General features: G+C 49.4%; 1 protein-coding gene across 3 annotated transcripts; it reads left to right on the forward strand.

Annotated features, from left to right (window-relative positions):
- Positions 1-1,129: 1,129 nt before the first annotated feature.
- Positions 1,130-17,947, forward strand: LOC121557033 (Golgi apparatus membrane protein TVP23 homolog A). 3 transcript variants are annotated; one of them, XM_041870921.2, is made up of 7 exons: positions 1,130-1,339; positions 1,449-1,537; positions 9,713-9,857; positions 10,899-10,988; positions 11,087-11,212; positions 13,368-13,514; positions 16,490-17,947. In XM_041870921.2, exons 1-7 carry the CDS (start codon positions 1,331-1,333, stop codon positions 16,514-16,516), a joined length of 633 nt encoding a protein of 210 aa, XP_041726855.1. In that variant the 5' UTR covers positions 1,130-1,330; the 3' UTR covers positions 16,517-17,947. The 3 variants fall into 3 exon arrangements, with proteins under 3 accessions (XP_041726855.1, XP_041726857.1, XP_041726856.1); XM_041870923.2 differs by having other exon boundaries at positions 1,131-1,339; positions 13,368-13,521; XM_041870922.2 differs by having other exon boundaries at positions 1,194-1,339; positions 13,368-13,499.
- The last annotated feature ends 6,821 nt before the right edge of the window (positions 17,948-24,768 follow it).

The raw sequence follows: 24,768 nt of genomic DNA on the forward strand, positions 1-24,768 counted from the left end.
TCATGTATTGTAGTTCTGGTGTGTGGTTCTGAAGGTTCAGTGGGTGTGTTTCTCCCAACTCTGGAGATAGACTAGAGAACGTATGATGATTTATGATACCCTCATCAATCTACACACAATACCCCCTAATGACAAAGTCAAAACAGGTTTTTAGACATTTTTTGCAAATGTAATAAAAAAACAAAAACTGAAATAGACCCTTTGCTAAGAGACTCGAAATTAAGCTCAGGTGCATCCTGTTTCCATTGATCATCCTTGAGATGTTTCTACAACTTGATTGGAGTCCACCTGTGGTAAATTCCATTGATTTGCCATGATTTGGAAAGGCACACATCCTGTCTATATAAGGTCCCACAGTTGACAGTGCATGTCAGAGCGAAAACCAAGCCATGAGGTCGAAGGAATTGTCCGTAGAGCTCCGAGACATGCTTGTGTCAAGGCACAGATCTGGGGAAGGGGTACAAATCTTTTTCTGCAGCATTGAATACTTATGTAAATGTTATATTTCAGTTATTTAATGTTTAATAAATTAGCAAACATTTCAAAAAAACTGTTTTTTTCTTTGTCATTATGGGTTGACGAGGGGGAAAATCCCATTTTTAATCCATTTTAGAATAAGGCTGTAACGTAACAAAATGTGGAAACAGTCAAGGGGTCTGAATACTTTCCGAATGCACCGCTGCCTTATAATCAAAGTGTTTGCCTGTTAAATATAGGATAGAATGACTTCTTCACAGTGTTTTCAATGTTATTTAAAAATGAATAAATATGATTATATTGATACTGTATCATGATCAAATTACTGCGTGACACACACACACACACACACACACGGAGACAGGAGAGCAGGAAGGAAGGGAAGGAAGGAAGGAAGGAAGGAAGGAAGAGTTTAGCCTTTATTGTTGGAACGGGCGCTGCTCGTGAGCCGCTAACCGTCCGTTGTTGGAGTGACAGCGACACGACATGGTCAGAGCGGGTAAGAACGTTAACACTTACTACTGATGAACCGATAACAGTCCGTTACTACCCAGCAAAACATAAAACAAGTCTTAGCAACAGCTAAAGTAGCCCAGACGACCGGATAGCCTACTGTATGGCTTAATGTGGGCTATATTAACAAGCAATTTAGCGAGTTTCTCTCACAGAAAGAAAGATCCCATCTCTCTTGCCAGATGATGCTGATGCGAGAGCATCTCTCTCCAGTCGGACCCGTTTCACTGCGACACCTGCTCTATTCTAGCCACAATAACAACGGACAGAGCCGTCAGAACAGAACGAATGAGCAATAGCGGACAGATCTGGACTAGAACCCCCCGGTCTATCGCTCACAATGAAACAGGTAGGATAGGTTGCATGTGTTGTTGTTTTAATGAAATCCTTCTCCGGTCGGTAGCTAGCTAGTAGGCTAACGGTTGTGTGTTTTACGGGTTGTGTGTGCACCGGTGCAGGGTGGTCTCGTGGACGACACGGAGGAGGTGGAGTTGGATTTCAGTACGGAGGAGGAGGAGCAGAGAGCGCGCAGGGGCGCAAAGATCCGGTAAGTGAGCGAGACTAGAGAAGTAACCTACTCTATATAGGTCTACGTTGATCTATATTTAACCCAGTAATAGACTAGAGAAGTAACCTACTCTATATAGGTCTACGTTGATCTATATTTAACCCAGTAATAGACTAGAGAAGTAACCTACTCTATATAGGTCTACGTTGATGTACAGTGCCTTCAGAAAGTCTTCACACCCCTCGACTTTTTCCATATTTTTGTTTTGTTACAGCCTGAATTTAAAATGGACTAAATTGAGATTTTGTGTCACTGGCCTACACACAATACCCCATAATGTCAAAGTGGATCTAAGTTTGTATCTTTTTTTTTTTTTTACAAATTAATTAAAATGAAAAGCTGAAATATCTTGGGTCAATAAGTATTCAACCCCTTTGTTATGGCAAGCCTAAATAAGTTCAGGAGTAAAAATGTGCTTAACAAATCACATAATAAGTTGCATGGACTCACTCTGTGTGCAATAATAGTGTTTAACATGATGTTTGAATGACTACCTCATCTCTGTACCCCACACATACAATTATCTGTAAGGTCCCTCAGTCGAGCAGTGAATTTCAAACACAGATTCAACCACAAAGACCAGGGTGGTTTTCCAATGCCTCGCAAAGAAGGGCACCTATTGGTAGATGGGTATAAAAAAAAAAAAGCAGACATTGAATATCCCTTTGAGCATGGTGAAGTTATTAATTACACTTTGGATGGTGTATCAATACACCCAGTCACTACAAAGATACAGGCGTCCTTCCTAACTCAGTTGCCAGAGAGGAAGGAAACCGCTCAGGGATTTCACAATGAGGCCAATTGTGACTTTAAAACAGTTACAGAGTTTAATGGCTGTGATAGGAGAAAACTGAGGATGGATCAATAACATTGTAGTTACTCCACAATACTAACCTAAATGACAGAGTGAAAAGAAGGAAGCCTGTACAGAATCAAAATATTCCAAAACATGCTTGCTGTTTGCAATAAGGCACTAAAGTAAAACTGCAGAAAATGTTACAAGGATACAAAGTGTTATGTTTGGGGCAAATCCAACGCAACACATCACTGAGTACCACTCTCTATATGTTCAAGCATGGTGGTGGCTGCATCATGTTATGGGTGTGCTTGTCATCGGCAAGGACTAGGGAGTTTTTTTGGGGGATAAAAATGAATGGAATAGAGCTAAGCACAGGCAAAATCCTAGCGGAAAACCTGGTTCAGTCTGCTTTCCACCAGACACTGGGAGACACATTCACTTTTCAACAGGACAATAACCTAAAACACAGGGCAGAATCTACACTGGAGTTGCTTACCAAGAAGACAGTGAATGTTCCTGAGTGGCCTGGTTACAGTTGACTTAAATCGGCTTGAAAATCTATGGCAAGACTTGAAAATGGCTGTCTAGCAATGATCAACAGCCAATTTTGACAGAGCTTGAAGAATAACGTGCAAATATTGTACAATCCAGGTGTGCAAAGCTCTTAGAGATTTACCCAGTAAGACTCACAGCTGTAATCGCTGCCAAAGGTGATTCTACCATGTATTGACTCAGAAGGTTAAATACTTATCTAATCAAGAAATATATTTGTTTTTTTATTTTTCAGAATTTATTCTTCCACTTTGACATTCAAGTATTTTGTGTAGATCCTTAAACAAAAATTACAATCAAATCCATTTTAATCCCACCTTGTAACACAACAAAATGTGGAAAAAGTCAAGGGGTGTGAAAACTTTCTGAAGGCGCTGTATACTACCCCCTAGTCCCTACCCCTAGTCCCTACCCCCTAGTCCCTACCCCCTAGTCCCTACCCCCTAGTCCCTACCCCCTAGTCCCTACCCCCTAGTCCCTAGTCCCTAGTCCCTACCCCCTAGTCCCTACCCCTAGTCCCTGCCCCTAGCCCCTAGTCCCTACCCTAGTCCCTACCCCTTAGTCCCTACCCCTGGTCTCTACCCCCTACCCCTAGTCTCTACCCCCTACCCCTAGTCTCTACCCCCTAGTCCCTGCCCCTAGTCCCTACCCCCTAGTCCCTACCCCTGGTCCCTGTCCCTAGTCCCTACCCCTAGTCCCTACTCCCTACCCCTAGTCCCTACCCCCTAGACCCTAGTCTCTACCCCCTAGTCCCTACCCCTAGTCTCTACCCCCTAGTCTCTACCCCCTAGTCTCTACCCCCTAGTCCCTGCCCCTAGTCCCTAGCCCCTAGTCTCTACCCCTAGTCCCTAGTCTCTACCCCTAGTCTCTACCCCTAGTCCCTACCCCCTAGTCCCTAGTCTCTACGCCCCTAGTCCCTAGTCCCTACCCCCTAGCCCCTACTCCCCTAGTCCCTAGCCCCCAGTCCCTACCCCCTACCCCTTAGTCCCTACCCCCTAGTCCCTACCCCCTAGTCCCTACCCCCTAGTCCCTAGTCCCTACCCCCTAGTCCCTAGTCCCTACCTCCTAGTCCCTACCCCCTAGTCCCTAGTCCCTACCCCCTAGACCCTACCCCTAGTCCCTACCCCTAGACCCTACCCCCTAGTCCCTACCCCTAGTCCCTAGCCCCTAGTCCCTACCCCCTAGTCCCTAGCCCCTAGTCCCTACCCCTAGTCCCTACCCCCTAGTCCCTACCCCCGTAGTCCCTACCCCCTAGTCCCTACCCCTTAGTCCCTACCCCCTAGTCTCTACCCCCTAGTCCCTAGCCCCTAGTCTCTAACCCCTAGCCCCTAGTCCCTACCCCCTAGTCCCTAGCCCCTAGTCTCTACCCCCTAGTCCCTACCCCCTAGTCCCTAGTCCCTACCCCCTAGTCTCTACCCCCTAGTCCCTACCCCCTAGTCCTTAGCCCCTAGTCCCTACCCCCTAGTCCCTACCCCCTAGCCCCTAGTCTCTAACCCCTAGCCCCTAGTCCCTACCCCCTAGTCCCTACCCCCTAGTCTCTACCCTCTAGTCCCTACCCCCTAGTCCCTAGTCTCTTCCCCTAGTCCCTACCCCCTAGTCCCTAACCCCTAGTCCCTAGTCCCTACTCCCTAGTCCCTACCCCTAGTCCCTACCCCCTAGTCCCTACCCCCTAGTCCCTAGCCCCTAGTCCTTACCCCTAGTCCCTACCCCTAGTCCCTACCCCTAGTCCCTACCCCTAGTCCCTACCCCCTAGTCCCTACCCCTAGTCCTTACCCCTAGTCCCTACCCCTAGTCCCTAGTCCCTAGTCCCTCCCCTAGTCCCTACCCCCTAGTCCCTAGTCCTTACCCCCTAGTCTCTACCCCTAGTCTCTACCCCCCTAGTCCCTACCCCCTACCCCCTAGTCCCTACTCCCTAGTCCCTACCCCCTAGTCTCTACCCCTAGTTTCTACCCCCTAGTCCCTACCCCCTAGTCTCTACCCCCTAGTCCCTACCCCTAGTCCATACCCCCTAGTCCCTAGCCCCTAATCCATACCCCCTAGTCCCTACCCCCTAGTCCCTACCCCTAGTCTCTACCCCCTAGTCTCCACCCCTAGTCCCTACCCCTAGTCTCTACCCCTAGTCCCTACCCCTAGTCCCTACCCCTAGTCCCTAGCCCCTAGTCTCTACCCCTAGTCCCTACCCCCTACCCCCTAGTCCCTACCCCCTAGTCCCTAGCCCCTACCCCCTAGTCCCTACCCCCTAGTCCCTACCCCCTAGTCCCTACCCCCTAGTCCCTAGTCCCTAGCCCCTATTCCCTAGTCCCTAGCCCCTAGTCCCTACCCCCTAGTCCCTAGCCCCTAGTCCCTAGCCCCTAGTCCCTAGCCCCTGGTCCCTCCCCCTAGTCCCTACCCCCTAGCCCCTACCCCCTAGCCCCTAGTCCCTACCCCCTAGTCCCTACCCCTAGTCCCTACCCCCTAGTCCCTACCCCTAGTCTCTACCCCCTAGTCTATACCCCCTAGTCCCTACCCCCGACCCCCCTAGCCCCTTCCCCTAGTCCCTACCCCCTAGTCCCTACCCCTAGCCCCTACCCCCTAGTCCCTACCCCTAGTCTCTACCCCCCTAGTCCCTACCCCCTACCCCTAGTCTCTACCCCTAGTCCCTACCCCCTAGTCCCTACCCCTAGTCCCTAGCCCCTAGTCCCTACCCCCTAGTCCCTACCCCCTAGTCCCTACCCCCTAGTCTCTACCCCCTAGTCTCTACCCCCTAGTCCCTACCCCCTAGTCTCTACCCCCTAGTCCCTACCCCCTAGTCCCTAGCCCCCTAGTCTCTACCCCTAGTCCCTACCGCCTACTCCCCTAGTCTCTACCCCCTAGTCCCTACCCCCTAGTCCCTACCCCTAGTCCCTACCCCTATCCTCTACCCCCTATCCTCTACCCCCTAGTCTCTCCCCCTTTTTTCCCTACCCCCTACCCCCTAGTCTCTACCCCTAGTCCCTACCCCCTAGTCCATACCCCTAGTCCCTAGCCCCTAGTCCCTACCCCTAGTCTCTACCCCTAGTCCCTACCCCCTAGTCTCTACCCCTAGTCCCTACCCCCTAGTCCCTACCCCCTAGTCCCTACCCCCTAGTCTCTACCCCCTAGTCCCTACCCCCTAGTCCCTAGCCCCTAGTCCCTAGCCCCTAGTCCCTACCCCTAGTCCCTACCCCCTAGTCCCTACCCCTAGTCCCTAGTCCCTAGCCCCAACCCCCTAGTCCCTACCCCTAGTCCCTACCCCTAGTCCCTACCCCTAGTCCCTACTCCCTAGCCCCTACCCCCTAGTCCCTACCCCTAGTCCCTACCCCTAGTCTCTACCCCCTAGTCCCTACCCCCTAGTCTCTACCCCCTAGTCTCTACCCCCTAGTCCCTACCCCCTAGTCCCTACCCCCTAGTCTCTACCCCCTAGTCTCTACCCCCTAGTCCCTACCCCCTACCCCCTAGTCCCTACCCCTAGTCTCTACCCCCTAGTCCCTAGTCCCTAGCCCCTAGTCCCTACCCCCTAGTCCCTACCCCCTAATCCCTACCCCCTAGTCCCTACTCCCTAGCCCCTACCCCCTAGTCCCTACCCCCTAGTCCCTACCCCCTAGTCCCTAAACCCTAGTCCCTACCCTCTAGTCCCTACCCCCTAGTTCCTATCCCCTAGTCCCTACCCCCTAGTCCCTACCCCTAGTCTCTACCCCCCTAGTCCCTACCCCCTAGTCCCTAGTCCCTACCCCCTAGTCTCTACCCCCTAGTCTCTACCCCCTAGTCTCTACCCCCTAGTCCCTAGTCCCTACCCCCTAGTCTCTACCCCCTAGTCCCTACCCCCTACCCCCTACCCCCTAGTCTCTACCCCCTAGTCCCTACCCCCTAGTCTCTACCCCCTAGTCTCTACCCCCTAGTCCCTACCCCCTAGGCCCTACCCCCTAGTCTCTACCCCCTAGTCTCTAGCCCCTAGTCCCTACCCCCTACCCCCTAGTCTCTACCCCCTAGTCCCTACCCCTAGTCCCTACCCCTAGTCCCTAGCCCCTAGTCCCTACCCCTAGTCCTTACCCCCTAGTCCCTACCCCTAGTCTCTCCCCTAGTCCCTACCCCTAGTCTCTACCCCCTAGTCCCTACCCCCTAGTCCCTAGCCCCTAGTCTCTACCCCCTAGTCCCTACCCCCTACCCCCTAGTCCCTACCCCCTAGTCCCTACCCCCTAGCCCCTAGTTCCTACCCCCTAGTCTCTACCCCCTAGTCCCTACCCCCTAGTCCCTAGCCCCTAGTCTCTTCCCCCTAGTCTCTACCCCTAGTCTCTACCTCCTTTTTCCCTACCCCCTACCCCCTAGTCTCTACCCCTAGTCCCTACCCCCTAGTCCATACCCCCTAGTCCCTAGCCCCTAGTCCCTACCCCCTAGTCTCTACCCCCTAGCCCCTACCCCTAGTCTCTAGCCCCCTAGTCCCTAGCCCCTAGTCCCTACCCCTAGTCCCTAGCCCCTAGTCCCTAGCCCCTAGTCCCTACCCCCTAGTCCTTACCCCTAGTCCCTACCCCTAGTCCCTACCCCCTAGTCCCTACCCCCTAGTCCCTAGTCCCTAGCCCCTAGTCCCTACTCCCTAGTCCCTACCCCTAGTCCCTACTCCCTAGTCCCTACCCCCTAGTCCCTACCCCTAGTCCCTACCCCCTAGTCTCTACCCCTAGTCCCTACCCCTAGTCCCTACCCCTAGTCTCTACCCCCTAGTGTCTACCCCCTAGTCCCTACCCCCTAGTCCCTAGTCCCTACCCCCTAGTCCCTAGCCCCTAGTCCCTAGTCCCTACCCCCTAGTCCCTACCCCCTAGTCCCTACTCCCTAGTCCCTACCCCCTAGTCCCTACCCCCTAGTCCCTAGTCCCTACCCCCTAGTCCCTACCCCCTAGTTCCTACCCCCTAGTCCCTACCCCCTAGTCCCTACCCTCTAGTCTCTACCCCCTAGTCTCTACCCCCTAGTCCCTACCCCCTAGTCCCTAGTCCCTACCCCCTAGTCTCTACCCCCTAGTCCCTAGTCCCTACCCCCTACCCCCTAGTCCCTAGCCCCTAGTCCCTAGCCCCTAGTCCTTACCCCCTAGTCCTTACCCCCTAGTCTCTAACCCCTAGTCCCTACCCCCTAGTCTCTACCCCCTAGTCTCTACCCCCTAGTCTCTACCCCCTAGTCCCTAGTCCCTACCCCCTAGTCCCTACCCCCTACCCCCTAGTCTCTACCCCCTAGTCCCTACCCCCTACCCCCTACCCCCTAGTCCCTAGCCCCTAGTCCCTAGCCCCTAGTCCCTAAACCCTAGTCTCTACCCCCTAGTCCCTACCCCCTAGTCTCTACCCCTAGTCCCTACCCCCTAGTCTCTACCCCTAGTCCCTACCCCTAGTCCCTACCCCCTAGTCCCTAGTCCCTACCCCCTAGTCTCTACCCCCTAGTCTCTACCCCCTAGTCCCTACCCCCTAGTCCCTACCCCCTAGTCCCTACCCCTAGTCCCTAGTCTCTACCCCCTAGTCCCTAGTCTCTACCCCCTAGTCCCTAGTCCCTAGCCCCTAGTCCCTAGTCCCTACCCCCTAGTCCCTAGTCCCTACCCCCTAGTCTCTACCCCCTAGTCCCTACCCCCTAGTCCCTACCCCCTAGTCCCTAGTCCCTACCCCCTACCCCCTAGTCTCTACCCCCTAGTCTCTACCCTCTAGTCCCTACCCCCTAGTCTCTAACCCCTAGTCCCTACCCCCTAGTCCCTAGTCTCTACCCCCTAGTCCCTAGTCCCTACCCCCTAGTCCCTAGTCCCTACCCCCTAGTCCCTAGTCCCTACCCCTAGTCCCTAGTCCCTACCCCTAGTCTCTACCCCCTAGTCCCTACCCCTAGTCCCTACCCCTAGTCCCTAGTCCCTACCCCTACCCCCTAGTCTCTACCCCCTAGTCTCTACCCTCTAGTCCCTACCCCTAGTCTCTAACCCCTAGTCCCTACCCCTAGTCCCTAGTCTCTACCCCCTAGTCCCTAGTCCTAACCCCTACCCCCTAGTCTCTACCCCTAGTCTCTACCCTCTAGTCCCTACCCCCTGGTCTCTAACCCCTAGTCCCTACCCCTAGTCCCTAGTCTCTACCCCTAGTCCCTAGTCCCTCCCTGGTCCCTAGTCCCTACCCCTAGTCCCTAGTCCCTCCCCCTAGTCTCTACCCCTAGTCCCTACCCCTAGTCCCTACCCCTAGTCCCTAGTCCCTACCCCTACCCCTAGTCTCTACCCCCTAGTCTCTACCCTCTAGTCCCTACCCCCTAGTCTCTACCCCCTAGTCCCTACCCCCTAGTCCCTACCCCCTAGTCCCTAGTCCCTACTCCCTACCCCCTAGTCCCTACCCCCTAGTCTCTACCCCCTAGTCCCTACCCCTAGTCTCTAACCCCTAGTCCCTACCCCCTAGTCTCTACCCCTAGTCTCTACCCCTAGTCCCTACCCCCTAGTCTCTAACCCCTAGTCCCTACCCCCTAGTCAGACAGAGGAGCCTCTTAAAGAAGAAGTTACAGGTCTGTGAGAGCCAGAAATCTTGCTTGTTTGTAGGTGACCAAATACTTATTTTCCACCATAATTTGCAAATAAATTCATTAAAAATCCTACAATGTGATTTTCTGGATTTTTTTGCCCTCATTTTGTCTGTCATAGTTGACGTGTACCTATGATGAAAATTACAGGCCTCTCTCATCTTTTTAAGTGGGAGAACTTGCACAATTGGTGGCTGACTAAATACTTTTTTTCCCCACTGTAGATCTGAAAGGATTGTAAAATAAAGAGCAAGGTGAAACTATTTTACTGACTGATTGATTGTTTCCAGACACCCCCTCGCCTCCTTCCTGCACCTGTTCTTCCGCGTGGCTGCCATAGTAACTTACCTGCTCTGTGATTGGTTCACCAAGAGCTTTACTTCCTGCTTCATTATGATCATCACTCTGCTGTCCTGCGACTTCTGGTCCGTTAAGGTGAGAACACACACACACTCACTCACTCACTCACTCACACTCACTCTCTCACACTGGCTCACCCACTCACTCACTCTCACTTATTCACTCACTCACTCACACTGGCTCACACACAAACACACTCACACTGGCTCACCCACTCACACACTCACACTGGCTCACCCACACACTCACTCACTCACACTCACTCTCTCACTTATTCACTCACTCACTCACACTCGCTCACTCACTCACTCATGCTGTCTCTCTCTCTAGCACGCTGTCTCTCTCTCTATCACACTGTCTCTCTCTCTAGCACGCTGTCTCTCTCTCTAGCACGCTGTCTCTCTCTCTATCACGCTGTCTCTCTCTCTATCACGCTGTCTCTCTCTCTAGCACGCTGTCTCTCTCTCTAGCATGCTGTCTCTCTCTCTAGCACGCTGTCTCTCTCTCTAGCATGCTGTCTCTCTCTCTAGCTCGCTGTCTCTCTCTCTAGCATGCTGTCTCTCTCTCTAGCATGCTGTCTCTCTCTCTAGCATGCTGTCTGTCTCTCTAGCATGCTGTCTCTCTCTCTCTAGCATGCTGTCTCTCTCTCTAGCATGCTGTCTCTCTCTCTAGCTCGCTGTCTCTCTCTCTAGCTCGCTGTCTCTCTCTCTAGCATGCTGTCTCTCTCTCTAGCATGCTGTCTCTCTCTCTAGCACGCTGTCTCTCTCTCTAGCACGCTGTCTCTCTCTCTAGCATGCTGTCTCTCTCTCTAGCACGCTGTCTCTCTCTCTCTAGCACGCTGTCTCTCTCTCTAGCACGCTGTCTCTCTCTCTAGCACGCTGTCTCTCTCTCTAGCATGCTGTCTCTCTCTCTAGCACGCTGTCTCTCTCTCTAGCACGCTGTCTCTCTCTCTAGCATGCTGTCTCTCTCTCTAGCATGCTGTCTCTCTCTCTAGCACGCTGTCTCTCTCTCTAGCATGCTGTCTCTCTCTCTAGCACGCTGTCTCTCTCTCTAGCATGCTGTCTCTCTCTCTAGCATGCTGTCTCTGTCTCTCACACTTTCTCATGTTTGTGTCAGAATGTGACAGGCAGGTTGTTGGTGGGTCTGCGATGGTGGAACCAGGTGGATGAGGATGGGAGGAGTCTCTGGGTGTTTGAGGCCAGGAAGGTGAGACGCTGCTGTGTGTGTGTGAGTGGAAGGCTATGCAGTTCTAAGTTTGGGTGTGTGTGTGTGTGTGTAGCCCACTGATGTCTATGTGTGTGTAGACCTCCCCCCGGGGCAGTGGTACGGAGGTGGAGGCCAGGATCTTCTGGTTGGGACTGATCATCTGTCCTCTCATCTGGTCCGGATTCTTCTTCACCACCCTGTTCTGTCTGAAGATTCACTGGCTGGTAACACACACACACACACACACACACACACACACACACACACACACACACACACACACACACACACACCACCCTGTTCTGACTGGAGATACACTGGCTGGTAACACACACACACACACACACACACACACACACACACACACACACACACACACACACACACACACACCACCCTGTTCTGACGGGAGATACACTGGCTGGTAACACACACACACACACCACCCTGTTCTGACTGGAGATACACTGGCTGGTAACTACACACACACACACACACACACACACACACACACACACACACACACACACACACACACACACACCACCCTGTTCTGACTGGAGATACACTGGCTGGTAACACACACACACACACACACACCACCCTGTTCTGACTGGAGATACACTGGCTGGTAACACACACACACACACACACACACCCTGTTCTGACTGGAGATACACTGGCTGGTAACACACACACACACACACACACACACTGTTCTGACTGGAGATACACTGGCTGGTAACACACACACACACACACACACACACCACCCTGTTCTGACTGGAGATACACTGGCTGGTAACACACACACACACACACACACACACACACACACACACACACACCACCCTAACAGCTGAAACAGAGCAGTACCTTCTCCATACAGCTAGACTGACCATAACAGCTGAAACAGAGCAGTACCTTCTCCTCCATACAGCTAGACTGACCATAATAGCTGAAACAGAGCAGTACCTTCTCCTCCATACAGCTAGACTGACCATAACAGCTGAAACAGAGCAGTACCTTCTCCTCCATACAGCTAGACTGACCATAACAGCTGAAACAGAGCAGTACCTTCTCCTCCATACAGCTAGACTGACCATAACAGCTGAAACAGAGCAGTACCTTCTTCTCCATACAGCTAGACTGACCATAACAGCTGAAACAGAGCAGTACCTTCTCCTCCATACAGCTAGACTGACCATAATAGCTGAAACAGAGCAGTACCTTCTCCTCCATACAGCTAGACTGACCATAACAGCTGAAACAGAGCAGTACCTTCTCCTTCATACAGCTAGACTGACCATAACAGCTGAAACAGAGCAGTACCTTCTCCATACAGCTAGACTGACCATAATAGCTGAAACAGAGCAGCACCTTCTCCTCCATACAGCTAGACTGACCATAACAGCTGAAACAGAGCAGTACCTTCTCCTCCATACAGCTAGACTGACCATAACAGCTGAAACAGAGCAGTACCTTCTCCTCCATACAGCTAGACTGACCATAACAGCTGAAACAGAGCAGTACCTTCTCCTCCATACAGCTAGACTGACCATAACAGCTGAAACAGAGCAGTGTCTAATTGCTTTTCCTTTAGTCTGAAGCAGGCCTGCAACCTGAAGCCTGGATACTGTATTCCTATAGAAAGTCTACACCCCCTTTAACTTGTTTCACATTTTGCTGCCTTAAAACTAAATATAAAAAGGGATTAAATTACATGTTTTTTCCTACACATCTACACAACCTACTACATATTTTCAAAGCGAAAGAAAGTTATAGAAAATTGTCCAAATAAAAATAAAAGTACAAACTGATGTGATATTTGGATAAGTCTCCAGCACCCTGAGTTAATACTTGTTGGAAGCCCCCTTGGCAGCCATTAAAGCTGTGAATCATTTTCAGTAAGATTATATCAACTTTACACAACTCTGTATCAGTGCTACTTACCTGCACTCCTAACCAAGGATGTCCACGTGTGATACATGGGGCTGGTATTTAAGCAGCTTGTCAGCAAAGGTCTGCTCCATGTAACAGTCAAATGAGCAGCCCATTTCCAAAATGAGCACCTCCTCCTGGCCTCCCCCACAACAACAATATCTGGTGTATTTTGGACACAATAAAACACAAATACAGACTCACACATCCCCTCTCTCTCTCTCTCTCTCTCTCTCTCTCTCTCTCTCTCTCTCTCTCTCTCTCTCTCTCTCTCTCTCTCTCTCTCTCTCTCTCTCTCTCTCTCTCTCTCTCTCTCTCCCTCTCTCTCTCTCTCTCTCTCTCCCTCTCTCTCTCTCGCTCTCTCTCTCTCTCCCTCTCTCTCTCTCTCTCTCTCTCTCTCTCTCTCTCTCTCTCTCTCTCTCTCTCTCTCTCTCTCAGGTGTTGGTGATAGCCGGTATCTCTCTCCAGGTTGCTAATCTCTATGGTTACCTGCGCTGCAAGGCCGGCGGACAGGAAGTCCTTCCCACATCCACTTCCTCCTTCCTGCAGGAACAGCACGTCCTCCAGCGGGTGAGCAGTGTTGAGGTTAGAGGTGAGGGGTTATAGTCAGTGTTGGGGAGTAGTAGAGGTCAGGGGTTATAGTCAGTGTTGGGGAGTAGTAGAGGTCAGGGGTTATAGTCAGTGTTGGGGAGTAGTAGAGGTGAGGGGTTATAGTCAGTGTTGGGGAGTAGTAGAGGTCAGGGGTTATAGTCAGTGTTGGGGAGTAGTAGAGGTCAGGGGTTATAGTCAGTGTTGGGGAGTAGTAGAGGTCAGGGGTTATAGTCAGTGTTGGGGAGTAGTAGAGGTCAGGGGTTATAGTCAGTGTTGGGGAGTAGTAGAGGTCAGGGGTTATAGTCAGTGTTGGGGAGTAGTAGAGGTCAGGGTTTAGAGGTCAGGGGTTATAGTCAGTGTTGGGGAGTAGTAGAGGTCAGGGGTTATAGTCAGTGTTGGGGAGTAGTAGAGGTCAGGGGTTATAGTCAGTGTTGGGGAGTAGTAGAGGTCAGGGGTTTAGAGGTCAGGGGTTATAGTCAGTGTTGGGGAGTAGTAGAGGTCAGGGGTTATAGTCAGTGTTGGGGAGTAGTAGAGGTCAGGGGTTAGAGGTCAGGGGTTATAGTCAGTGTTGGGGAGTAGTAGAGGTCAGGGGTTATAGTCAGTGTTGGGGAGTAGTAGAGGTCAGGGGTTATAGTCAGTGTTGGGGAGTAGTAGAGGTCAGGGGTTATAGTCAGTGTTGGGGAGTAGTAGAGGTCAGGGGTTATAGTCAGTGTTGGGGGAGTAGTAGAGGTCAGGGGTTATAGTCAGTGTTGGGGAGTAGTAGAGGTCAGGGGTTATAGTCAGTGTTGGGGAGTAGTAGAGGTCATGGGTTAGAGGTCAGGGGTTATAGTCAGTGTTGGGGAGTAGTAGAGGTCAGGGGTTATAGTCAGTGTTGGGGAGTAGTAGAGGTCAGGGGTTATAGGTCAGGGGTTATAGTCAGTGTTGGGGAGTAGTAGAGGTCAGGGGTTAGAGTTCAGGGGTTATAGTCAGTGTTGGGGAGTAGTAGAGGTCAGGGGTTATAGTCAGTGTTGGGGAGTAGTAGAGGTCAGGGGTTATAGTCAGTGTTGGGTAGTAGTAGAGGTCAGGGGTTATAGGTCAGGGGTTATAGTCAGTGTTGGGGAGTAGTAGAGGTCAGGGGTTATAGTCAGTGTTGGGGAGTAGTAGAGGGTCAGGGGTTATAGTCAGTGTTGGGGAGTAGTAGAGGTCAGGGGTTATAGTCAGTGTTGGGGGAGTAGTAGAGGTCAGGGGTTATAGTCAGTGTTGGGGAGTAGTAGAGGTCAGGGGTTATAGTCAGTGTTGGGGAGTAGTAGAGGTCAGGGGTTATAGTCAGTGTTGGGGAGTAGTAGAGGTCAGGGGTTATAGTCAGTGTTGGGGAGTAGTAGAGGTCAGGGGTTATAGTCAGTGTTGGGGAGTAGTAGAGGTCAGGGGTTAGAGGTCAGGGGTTATAGTCAGTGTTGGGGAGTAGTAGAGGTCAGGGGTTATAGTCAGTGTTGGGGAGTAGTAGAGGTCAGGGGTTATAGGGTTACATTATTTTGAAACAGGCAGGGAGGGACTGACCTGGTCAATAATGATATAGTCATTATGAAACAGGCAGGGAGGGACTGACCTGGTCAATAATGATATAGTCATTATGAAACAGGCAGGGAGGGACTGACCTGGTCAATAATGATATAGTCATTATGAAACAGGCAGGGGAGGGACTGACCTGGTCAATAATGATATAGTCATTATGAAACAGGCAGGGAGGGACTGACCTGGTCAATAATGATATAGTCATTATGAAACAGGCAGGGAGGGACTGACCTGGTCAATAATGATATAGTCATTATGAAACAGGCAGGGAGGGACTGACCTGGTCAATAATGATATAGTCATTATGAAACAGGCAGGGAGGGACTGACCTGGTCAATAATGATATAGTCATTATGAAACAGGCAGGGAGGGACTGACCTGGTCAATAATGATATAGTCATTATGAAACAGGCTGGGAGGGACTGACCTGGTCAATAATGATATAGTCATTATGAAACAGGCAGGGAGGGACTGACCTGGTCAATAATGATATAGTCATTATGAAACAGGCAGGGAGGGACTGACCTGGTCAATAATGATATAGTCATTATGAAACAGGCAGGGAGGGACTGACCTGGACAATAATGATATAGTCATTATGAAACAGGCTGGGAGGGACTGACCTGGACAATAATGATATAGTCATTATGAAACAGGCAGGGAGGGACTGACCTGGACAATAATGATATAGTCATTATGAAACAGGCAGGGAGGGACTGACCTGGACAATAATGATATAGTCATTATGAAACAGGCAGGGAGGGACTGACCTGGTCAATAATGATATAGTCATTATGAAACAGGCAGGGGAGGGACTGACCTGGTCAATAATGATATAGTCATTATGAAACAGGCAGGGAGGGACTGACCTGGTCAATAATGATATAGTCATTATGAAACAGGCAGGGAGGGACTGACCTGGTCAATAATGATATAGTCATTATGAAACAGGCAGGGAGGGACTGACCTGGTCAATAATGATATAGTCATTATGAAACAGGCAGGGAGGGACTGACCTGGTCAATAATGATATAGTCATTATGAAACAGGCAGGGAGGGACTGACCTGGTCAATAATGATATAGTCATTATGAAACAGGCAGGGAGGGACTGACCTGGTCAATAATGATATAGTCATTATGAAACAGGCAGGGAGGGACTGACCTGGTCAATAATGATATAGTCATTATGAAACAGGCAGGGAGGGACTGACCTGGTCAATAATGATATAGTCATTATGAAACAGGCAGGGAGGGACTGACCTGGTCAATAATGATATAGTCATTATGAAACAGGCAGGAAGGGACTGACCTGGATTCGTCCAATAAGAAACACCTGTTTTGACTTCCTGTTTTGCTACAGTGTGCACTAATGAATAGGACCCTGTTTGACTGGTCTCCTCTGTTCCTGGTCTTTCAGCCTGATATCATCTACAGAATGCTGTGATGGAATAGGAATGACCTGCCGCTGCCTTCTCCTCTGAGTGTGTGTGTGTGTGTGTGTGTGTGTGTGTGTGTGTGTGTGTGTGTGTGTGTGTGTGTACATGCGGTCGCTACGAGCACAAGACGTTGAAAAGACGTTGATAAGACATTGAAAATATGTCTTTCAACCAATTTTGCTCACTGGGGTGTGCGTGGGCGTATTTGTGTATCTTGTGTGTGTGTGTGTGTGTGTGTGTGTGTGTGTGTGTGTGTGTGTGTGTGTGTGTAACTCAGAAGCCTCTCCAAGGCCTCCAAACATCAAAGCTACTGGAATTACATTAGTTTTATATTCATCATTTCAATTTAGATTTAATTTTATATTTCTGTGAATATTTTTTAAAATACTTCTGAGGATGTTATAATCTGTTTCCTGTCTGTCTGATGGTTAATAGAACACACCTTTCTGTTTCCTGTCTGTCTGATGGCTAATAGAACACACCTTTCTGTTTCCTGTCTGTCTGATGGTTAATAAAACACACCTTTCTGTTTCCTGTCTGTCTGATGGCTAATAGAACACACCTTTCTGTTTCCTGTCTGTCTGATGGTTAATAAAACACACCTTTCTGTTTCCTATCTGTCTGATGGCTAATAAAACACACCTTTCTGTTTCATGTCTGTCTGATGGCTAATAAAACACACCTTTCTGTTTCCTGTCTGTCTGATGGTTAATAAAACACACCTTTCTGTTTCCTATCTGTCTGATGGCTAATAAAACACACCTTTCTGTTTCCTGTCTGTCTGATGGCTAATAAAACACACCTTTCTGTTTCCTGTCTGTCTGATGGCTAATAAAACACACCTTCCTGTTTCCTGTCTGTCACACCTTTCTGTTTCCTGTCTGTCTGATGGTTAATAAAACACACCTTTCTTTCTGTTTCCTGTCTGTCTGATGGCTAATAAAACACACCTTTCTGTTTCCTGTCTGTCTGATGGCTAATAAAACACACCTTTCTGTTTCCTGTCTGTCTGATGGTTAATAAAACACACCTTTCTGTTTCCTGTCTGTCTGATGGCTAATAAAACACACCTTTCTGTTTCCTGTCTGTCTGATGGCTAATAAAACACACCTTTCTGTTTCCTGTCTGTCTGATGGTTAATAAAACACACCTTTCTGTTTCCTGTCTGTCTGATGGCTAATAAAACACACCTTTCTGTTTCCTGTCTGTCTGATGGCTAATAAAACACACCTTTCTGTTTCCTGTCTGTCTGATGGCTAATAAAACACACCTTTCTGTTTCCTGTCTGTCTGATGGTTAATAAAACACACCTTCCTGTTTCCTGTCTGTCTGATGGTTAATAAAACACACCTTTCTGTTTCCTGTCTGTCTGATGGCTAATAAAACACACCTTTCTGTTTCCTGTCTGTCTGATGGCTAATAAAACACACCTTTCTGTTTCCTGTCTGTCTGATGGTTAATAAAACACACCTTTCTGTTTCCTGTCTGTCTGATGGCCAATAGAACACACCTTTCTGTTTCCTGTCTGTCTGATGGCTAATAAAACACACCTTTCTGATTCCTGTCTGTCTGATTGCTAATAAAACACACCTTTCTGTTTCCTGTCTGTCTGATGGCCAATAGAAATAAAACACACCTTCCTGTTTCCTGTCTGTCTGATGGCTAGTAAAACACACCTTTCTGTTTCCTGTCTGTCTGATGGCCAATATAAATAAAACACACCTTTCTGTTTCCTGTCTGTCTGATGGCTAATAAAACACCCCTTCCTGTTTCCTGTCTGTCTGATGGCCAATAGAAATAAAACACACCTTTCTGAGAAACATAATAAAACAGTGAAGCAGTGTCCGTCGTTCTGGATGGAATATTGTGTGTGTGCTGTTAAATGATTGGATGGAATATTGTGTGTGTGCTGTTAAATGATTGGATGGAATATTGTGTGTGTGCTGTTAAATGATTGGATGGAATATTGTGTGTGTGCTGTTAAATGATTGGATGGAATATTGTGTGTGTGCTGTTAAATGATTGGATGGAATATTGTGTGTGTGCTGTTAAATGATTGGATGGAATATTGTGTGTGTGCTGTTAAATGATTGGATGGAATATTGTGTGTGTGCTGTTAAATGATTGGATGGAATATTGTGTGTGTGCTGTTAAATGATTGGATGGAATATTGTGTGTGTGCTGTTAAATGATTGGATGGAATATTGTGTGTGTGCTGTTAAATGATTGGATGGAATATTGTGTGTGTGCTGTTAAATGATTGGATGGAATATTGTGTGTGTGCTGTTAAATGATTGGATGGAATATTGTGTGTGTGCTGTTAAATGATTGGATGGAATATTGTGTGTGTGCTGTTAAATGATTGGATGGAATATTGTGTGTGTGCTGTTAAATGATTGGATGGAATATTGTGTGTGTGCTGTTAAATGATTGGATGGAATATTGTGTGTGTGCTGTTAAATGATTGGATGGAATATTGTGTGTGTGCTGTTAAATGATTGGATGGAATATTGTGTGTGTGCTGTTAAATGATTGGATGGAATATTGTGTGTGTGCTGTTAAATGATTGGATGGAATATTGTGTGTGCTGTTAAATGATTGGATGAAATATTGTGTGTGTGCTGTTAAATGATTGGATGGAATATTGTGTGTGTGCTGTTAAATGATTGGATGGAATATTGTGTGTGCTGTTAAATGATTGGATGGAATATTGTGTGTGTGCTGTTAAATGATTGAGGTTAATGTACTGACTATGACCTGTGACCTGTGGTCGTGGATATCGGGGAGGCAGGTAGCCTAGCGGTTAGAGCTGTGACCTGTGGTCGTGGATATCGGGGAGGCAGGTAGCCTAGCGGTTAGAGCTGTGACCTGTGGTCGTGGATATCGGGGCTGCAGGTAGCCTAGCGGTTAGAGCTGTGACCTGTGGTTGTGGATATCGGGGCTGCAGGTAGCCTAGCGGTTAGAGCTGTGACCTGTGGTTGTGGATATCGGGGCTGCAGGTAGCCTAGCGGTTAGAGCTGTGACCTGTGGTCGTGGATATCGGGGAGGCAGGTAGCCTAGCGGTTAGAGCTGTGACCTGTGGTCGTGGATATCGGGGCTGCAGGTAGCCTAGCGGTTAGAGCTGTGACCTGTGGTTGTGGATATCGGGGCTGCAGGTAGCCTAGCGGTTAGAGCTGTGACCTGTGGTCGTGGATATCGGGGAGGCAGGTAGCCTAGCGGTTAGAGCTGTGACCTGTGGTTGTGGATATCGGGGCTGCAGGTAGCCTAGCGGTTAGAGCTGTGACCTGTGGTCGTGGATATCGGGGAGGCAGGTAGCCTAGCGGTTAGAGCTGTGACCTGTGGTTGTGGATATCGGGGCTGCAGGTAGCCTAGCGGTTAGAGCTGTGACCTGTGGTCGTGGATATCGGGGAGGCAGGTAGCCTAGCGGTTAGAGCTGTGACCTGTGGTTGTGGATATTGGGGCTGCAGGTAGCCTAGCGGTTAGAGCTGTGACCTGAAGCGAGGAGCCTTAGAGCTGTGACCTGTGGTCGTGGATATCGGGAGGCAGGTAGCCTAGCGGTTAGAGCTGTGACCTGTGGTTGTGGATATCGGGGAGGCAGGTAGCCTAGCGGTTAGAGCTGTGACCTGTGGTTGTGGATATCGGGGAGGCAGGTAGCCTAGCGGTTAGAGCTGTGACCTGTGGTTGTGGATATCGGGGAGGCAGGTAGCCTAGCGGTTAGAGCTGTGACCTGTGGTTGTGGATATCGGGGCTGCAGGTAGCCTAGCGGTTAGAGCTGTGACCTGTGGTTGTGGATATCGGGGAGGCAGGTAGCCTAGCGGTTAGAGCTGTGACCTGTGGTCGTGGATATCGGGGAGGCAGGTAGCCTAGCGGTTAGAGCTGTGACCTGTGGTCGTGGATATCGGGAGGCAGGTAGCCTAGCGGTTAGAGCTGTGACCTGTGGTCGTGGATATCGGGGAGGCAGGTAGCCTAGCGGTTAGAGCTGTGACCTGTGGTCGTGGATATCGGGGAGGCAGGTAGCCTAGCGGTTAGAGCTGTGACCTGTGGTCGTGGATATCGGGGCTGCAGGTAGCCTAGCGGTTAGAGCTGTGACCTGTGGTCGTGGATATCGGGGCTGCAGGTAGCCTAGCGGTTAGAGCTGTGACCTGTGGTTGTGGATATTGGGGAGGCAGGTAGCCTAGCGGTTAGAGCTGTGACCTGGATATCGGGGCTGCAGGTAGCCTAGCGGTTAGAGCTGTGACCTGTGGTTGTGGATATCGGGGCTGCAGGTAGCCTAGCGGTTAGAGCTGTGACCTGTGGTTGTGGATATCGGGGCTGCAGGTAGCCTAGCGGTTAGAGCTGTGACCTGTGGTTGTGGATATCGGGGAGGCAGGTAGTCTAGCGGTTAGAGCTGTGACCTGTGGTTGTGGATATCGGGGCTGCAGGTAGCCTAGCGGTTAGAGCTGTGACCTGTGGTTGTGGATATCGGGGAGGCAGGTAGCCTAGCGGTTAGAGCTGTGACCTGTGGTCGTGGATATCGGGGAGGCAGGTAGCCTAGCGGTTAGAGCTGTGACCTGTGGTCGTGGATATCGGGGAGGCAGGTAGCCTAGCGGTTAGAGCTGTGACCTGTGGTTGTGGATATCGGGGCTGCAGGTAGCCTAGCGGTTAGAGCTGTGACCTGTGGTTGTGGATATCGGGGAGGCAGGTAGCCTAGCGGTTAGAGCTGTGACCTGTGGTTGTGGATATCGGGGCTGCAGGTAGCCTAGCAGTTAGAGCTGTGACCTGTGGTCGTGGATATCGGGGAGGCAGGTAGCCTAGCGGTTAGAGCGTTGGGGCCCAGTAACCCGAAAGGTCGCTGGATCGAAGAGCCGAAAAGGTGAAAGATCTGTCGACGTGCCCTTGAGCAAGGCACTTAACCCTAATTTGCTCCAGGGGGCGCAGTAATACTATATCTGACCCTGTAAAACAACACATTTCAACCGCACCTATCTGGCGTATGTGACAGTAAATTATGTGTACAGTGCATTCGGAAAGTATTCAGACCCCTTTACTTTTTCTACATGTTGTTACGTTACAGCCTCATTCTAAAATTGATTAAATTATTTTTTTTCCCCCTCATCAATCTACACACAATACCCCATAATGACAAAGCAAAAACAGGTTTTTAGAAATGTTTGCAAATGTATTCAAAATAAAAAACAGAAGTACCTTATTTACATAAGTATACAGACCCTTTGCTATGAGACTTGAAATTGAGCTCGGGGGCATCCTGTTTCCATTGATCATCCTTGAGATGTTTCTACAACTTGATTGGAGTCCACCTGTGGTAAATTCAATTGATTGGACATGATTTGGAAAGGCACACACCTGTCTATATATAAGGTCCCACAGTTGACAGTGCATGTCAGAGCAAAAACCAAGCCATGACGTCGAATAAATTGTCCATAGAGCTCCGAGACAGGATTGTGTCAAAGCACATATCTATGGAAGGGTACCAAAACATTTCTGCAGCATTGAATGTCCCCAAGAACACAGTGGCCTCCATCATTCTTAAATGGAAGAAGATTGGAACCACCAAGACTCTTCCTAGAGCTGGCCGCCCGGCCAAACTGAGCAATCGGGGGAGAAGGTCCTTGGTCAGGGAGGTGACAAAGAACCCGATGGTCACTCTGACAGAGCTCTAGAGTTCCTCTGTGGAGATAGGAGAACCTTCCAGAAGGACAACCATCTCTGCAGCACTCCACCAATCAGGCCTTTATGGTAGAGTGGCCAGACGGAAGCCACTCCTCAGTAAAAGGCACATGACAGCCCGCTTGGAGTTTGCCAAAAGGCACCTAAAGACTCTCAGACCAGGAGAAACAAGATTCTCTGGTCTGATGAAACCAAGATTGAACTCCTTGGCCTGAATGCCAAGCATGGTGGTGGCAGCATCATGCTGTAGGGATGTTTTTACAGCGACGGGGACTGGGAGACTAGTCAGCATCGAACGAAAGATGAACAGAGCAAAGTACAGAGAGATCCTTGATGAAAACCTGCTCCAGAGTGCTCAGGACCTCAGACTGGGGCGAAGGTTCACCTTCCAACAGGACAACGACCCTAAGCTCACAGCCAAGACAACGCAAGAGTGGCTTCGGGACACGTCTCTGAATGTCCTTGAGTGGCTCAGCCAGAGCCCGGACTTGAACCTGATCGAACATCTCTGGAGAGACCTGAAAATAGCTGACAGCGATTGAGAGGATCTGCAGAGTTGTGCCAAGCTTGTAGCGTCATACCCAAGAAGACTCGAGGCTGTAATCACTGCCAAAGGTGCTTCAACAAAGTACTGAGTAAAAAGGTCTGAATACTTATGTAAATATGATATTTCAGTTAAAAATATATATATATACATTTGCAAAAAAAAATGTTAAACCTGTTTTTTTCTTTGTCATTATGGGGTATTGTGTGTAGATTAATGAAGAAAACAACAACAATTGAATCTATATCAGATTAAGGCTGTAAGGTAACAAAATGTGGAGAAAGTCAAGGTGTCTGAATACTTTCTGAATGCGCCGTATATCATTTGTTTTTTCTCACCTAAGCCACCTTAAGATGAATGCACTAACTGAAAGTCGCTCCGGATAAGAGTGTCTGCTGAATGACTTCAATATCAACGTCAGTAACCTAATAGGTAATATAACACTAGATCATTATCAATAAAAGAACGCAGCAGAAACTGGTCTGGTTAAAGGGACAGGATGACCTGTATCGATATATGCCTTTCACTGTTACGTCCACCACCGCTAGATGGCGGTATTTCACTGTTACCATCTACCACCGCTAGATGGCGGTATTTCACTGTTACCGTTTACCACCACTAGATGGCGGTATTTCACTGTTACCGTGTACCACCGCTAGATGGCGGTATTACACTGGGACCTGTCCAGTTCTATGTAGACTGAAGCTTGTTTGAATGGTTTTAGTGTTGGATAACTGTAGTAGGCCCTACACTTAGACGAGATGACAGTGTACCGACTACTTCAGACACCTAGATGAGATGACAGTGAACCGGCTACTTCAGACACCTAGATGAGATGACAGTGTACCGGCTACTTCAGACACCTAGATGAGATTACAGTTTACCGGCTACTTCAGACACCTAGATGAGATGACAGTGAACCGGCTACTTCAGACACCTAGATGAGATGACAGTGTACCGGCTACTTCAGACACCTAGATGAGATGACAGTGTACCGGCTACTTCAGACACCTAGATGAGATGACAGTGTACCGGCTACTTCAGACACCTAGATGAGATGACAGTTTACCGGCTACTTCAGACACCTAGATGAGATGACAGTGTACCGGCTACTTCAGACACCTAGATGAGATGACAGTTTACCGGCTACTTCAGACACCTAGATGAGATAACAGTGTACCGGCTACTTCAGACACCTAGATGAGATGACAGTGTACCGGCTACTTCAGACACCTAGATGAGATGACAGTGTACCGGCTACTTCAGACACCTAGATGAGTTGACAGTGAACCGGCTACTTCAGACACCTAGATGAGATAACAGTGTACCGGCTACTTCAGACACCTAGATGAGATGACAGTGAACCGGCTACTTCAGACACCTAGATGAGATGACAGTTACTTCAGACACCTAGATGAGATGACAGTGAACCGGCTACTTCAGACACCTAGATGAGATGATAGTGTACCGGCTACTTCAGACACCTAGATGAGATGACAGTGTACCGGCTACTTCAGACACCTAGATGAGATGACAGTGAACCGGCTACTTCAGACACCTAGATGAGATGACAGTGAACGGCTACTTCAGACACCTAGATGAGATGACAGTGAACCGGCTACTTCAGACACCTAGATGAGATGACAGTTACTTCAGACACCTAGATGAGATGACAGTGTACCGGCTACTTCAGACACCTAGATGAGATGACAGTGTACCGGCTACTTCAGACACCTAGATGAGATGACAGTGTACCGGCTACTTCAGACACCTAGATGAGATGACAGTTTACCGGCTACTTCAGACACCTAGATGAGATGACAGTGAACCGGCTACTTCAGACACCTAGATGAGATGACAGTGTGCCGGCTACTTCAGACACCTAGATGAGATGACAGTGTACCGGCTACTTCAGACACCTAGATGAGATGACAGTTTACCGGCTACTTCAGACACCTAGATGAGATGACAGTTTACCGGCTACTTCAGACACCTAGATGAGATGACAGTGACCGGCTGTGTATTATTATTATTATTATTATAATTATT

Source organism: Coregonus clupeaformis, unplaced genomic scaffold (genome assembly GCF_020615455.1).
Source record: "Coregonus clupeaformis isolate EN_2021a unplaced genomic scaffold, ASM2061545v1 scaf0078, whole genome shotgun sequence".
Classification (NCBI taxonomy): domain Eukaryota; kingdom Metazoa; phylum Chordata; class Actinopteri; order Salmoniformes; family Salmonidae; genus Coregonus; species Coregonus clupeaformis.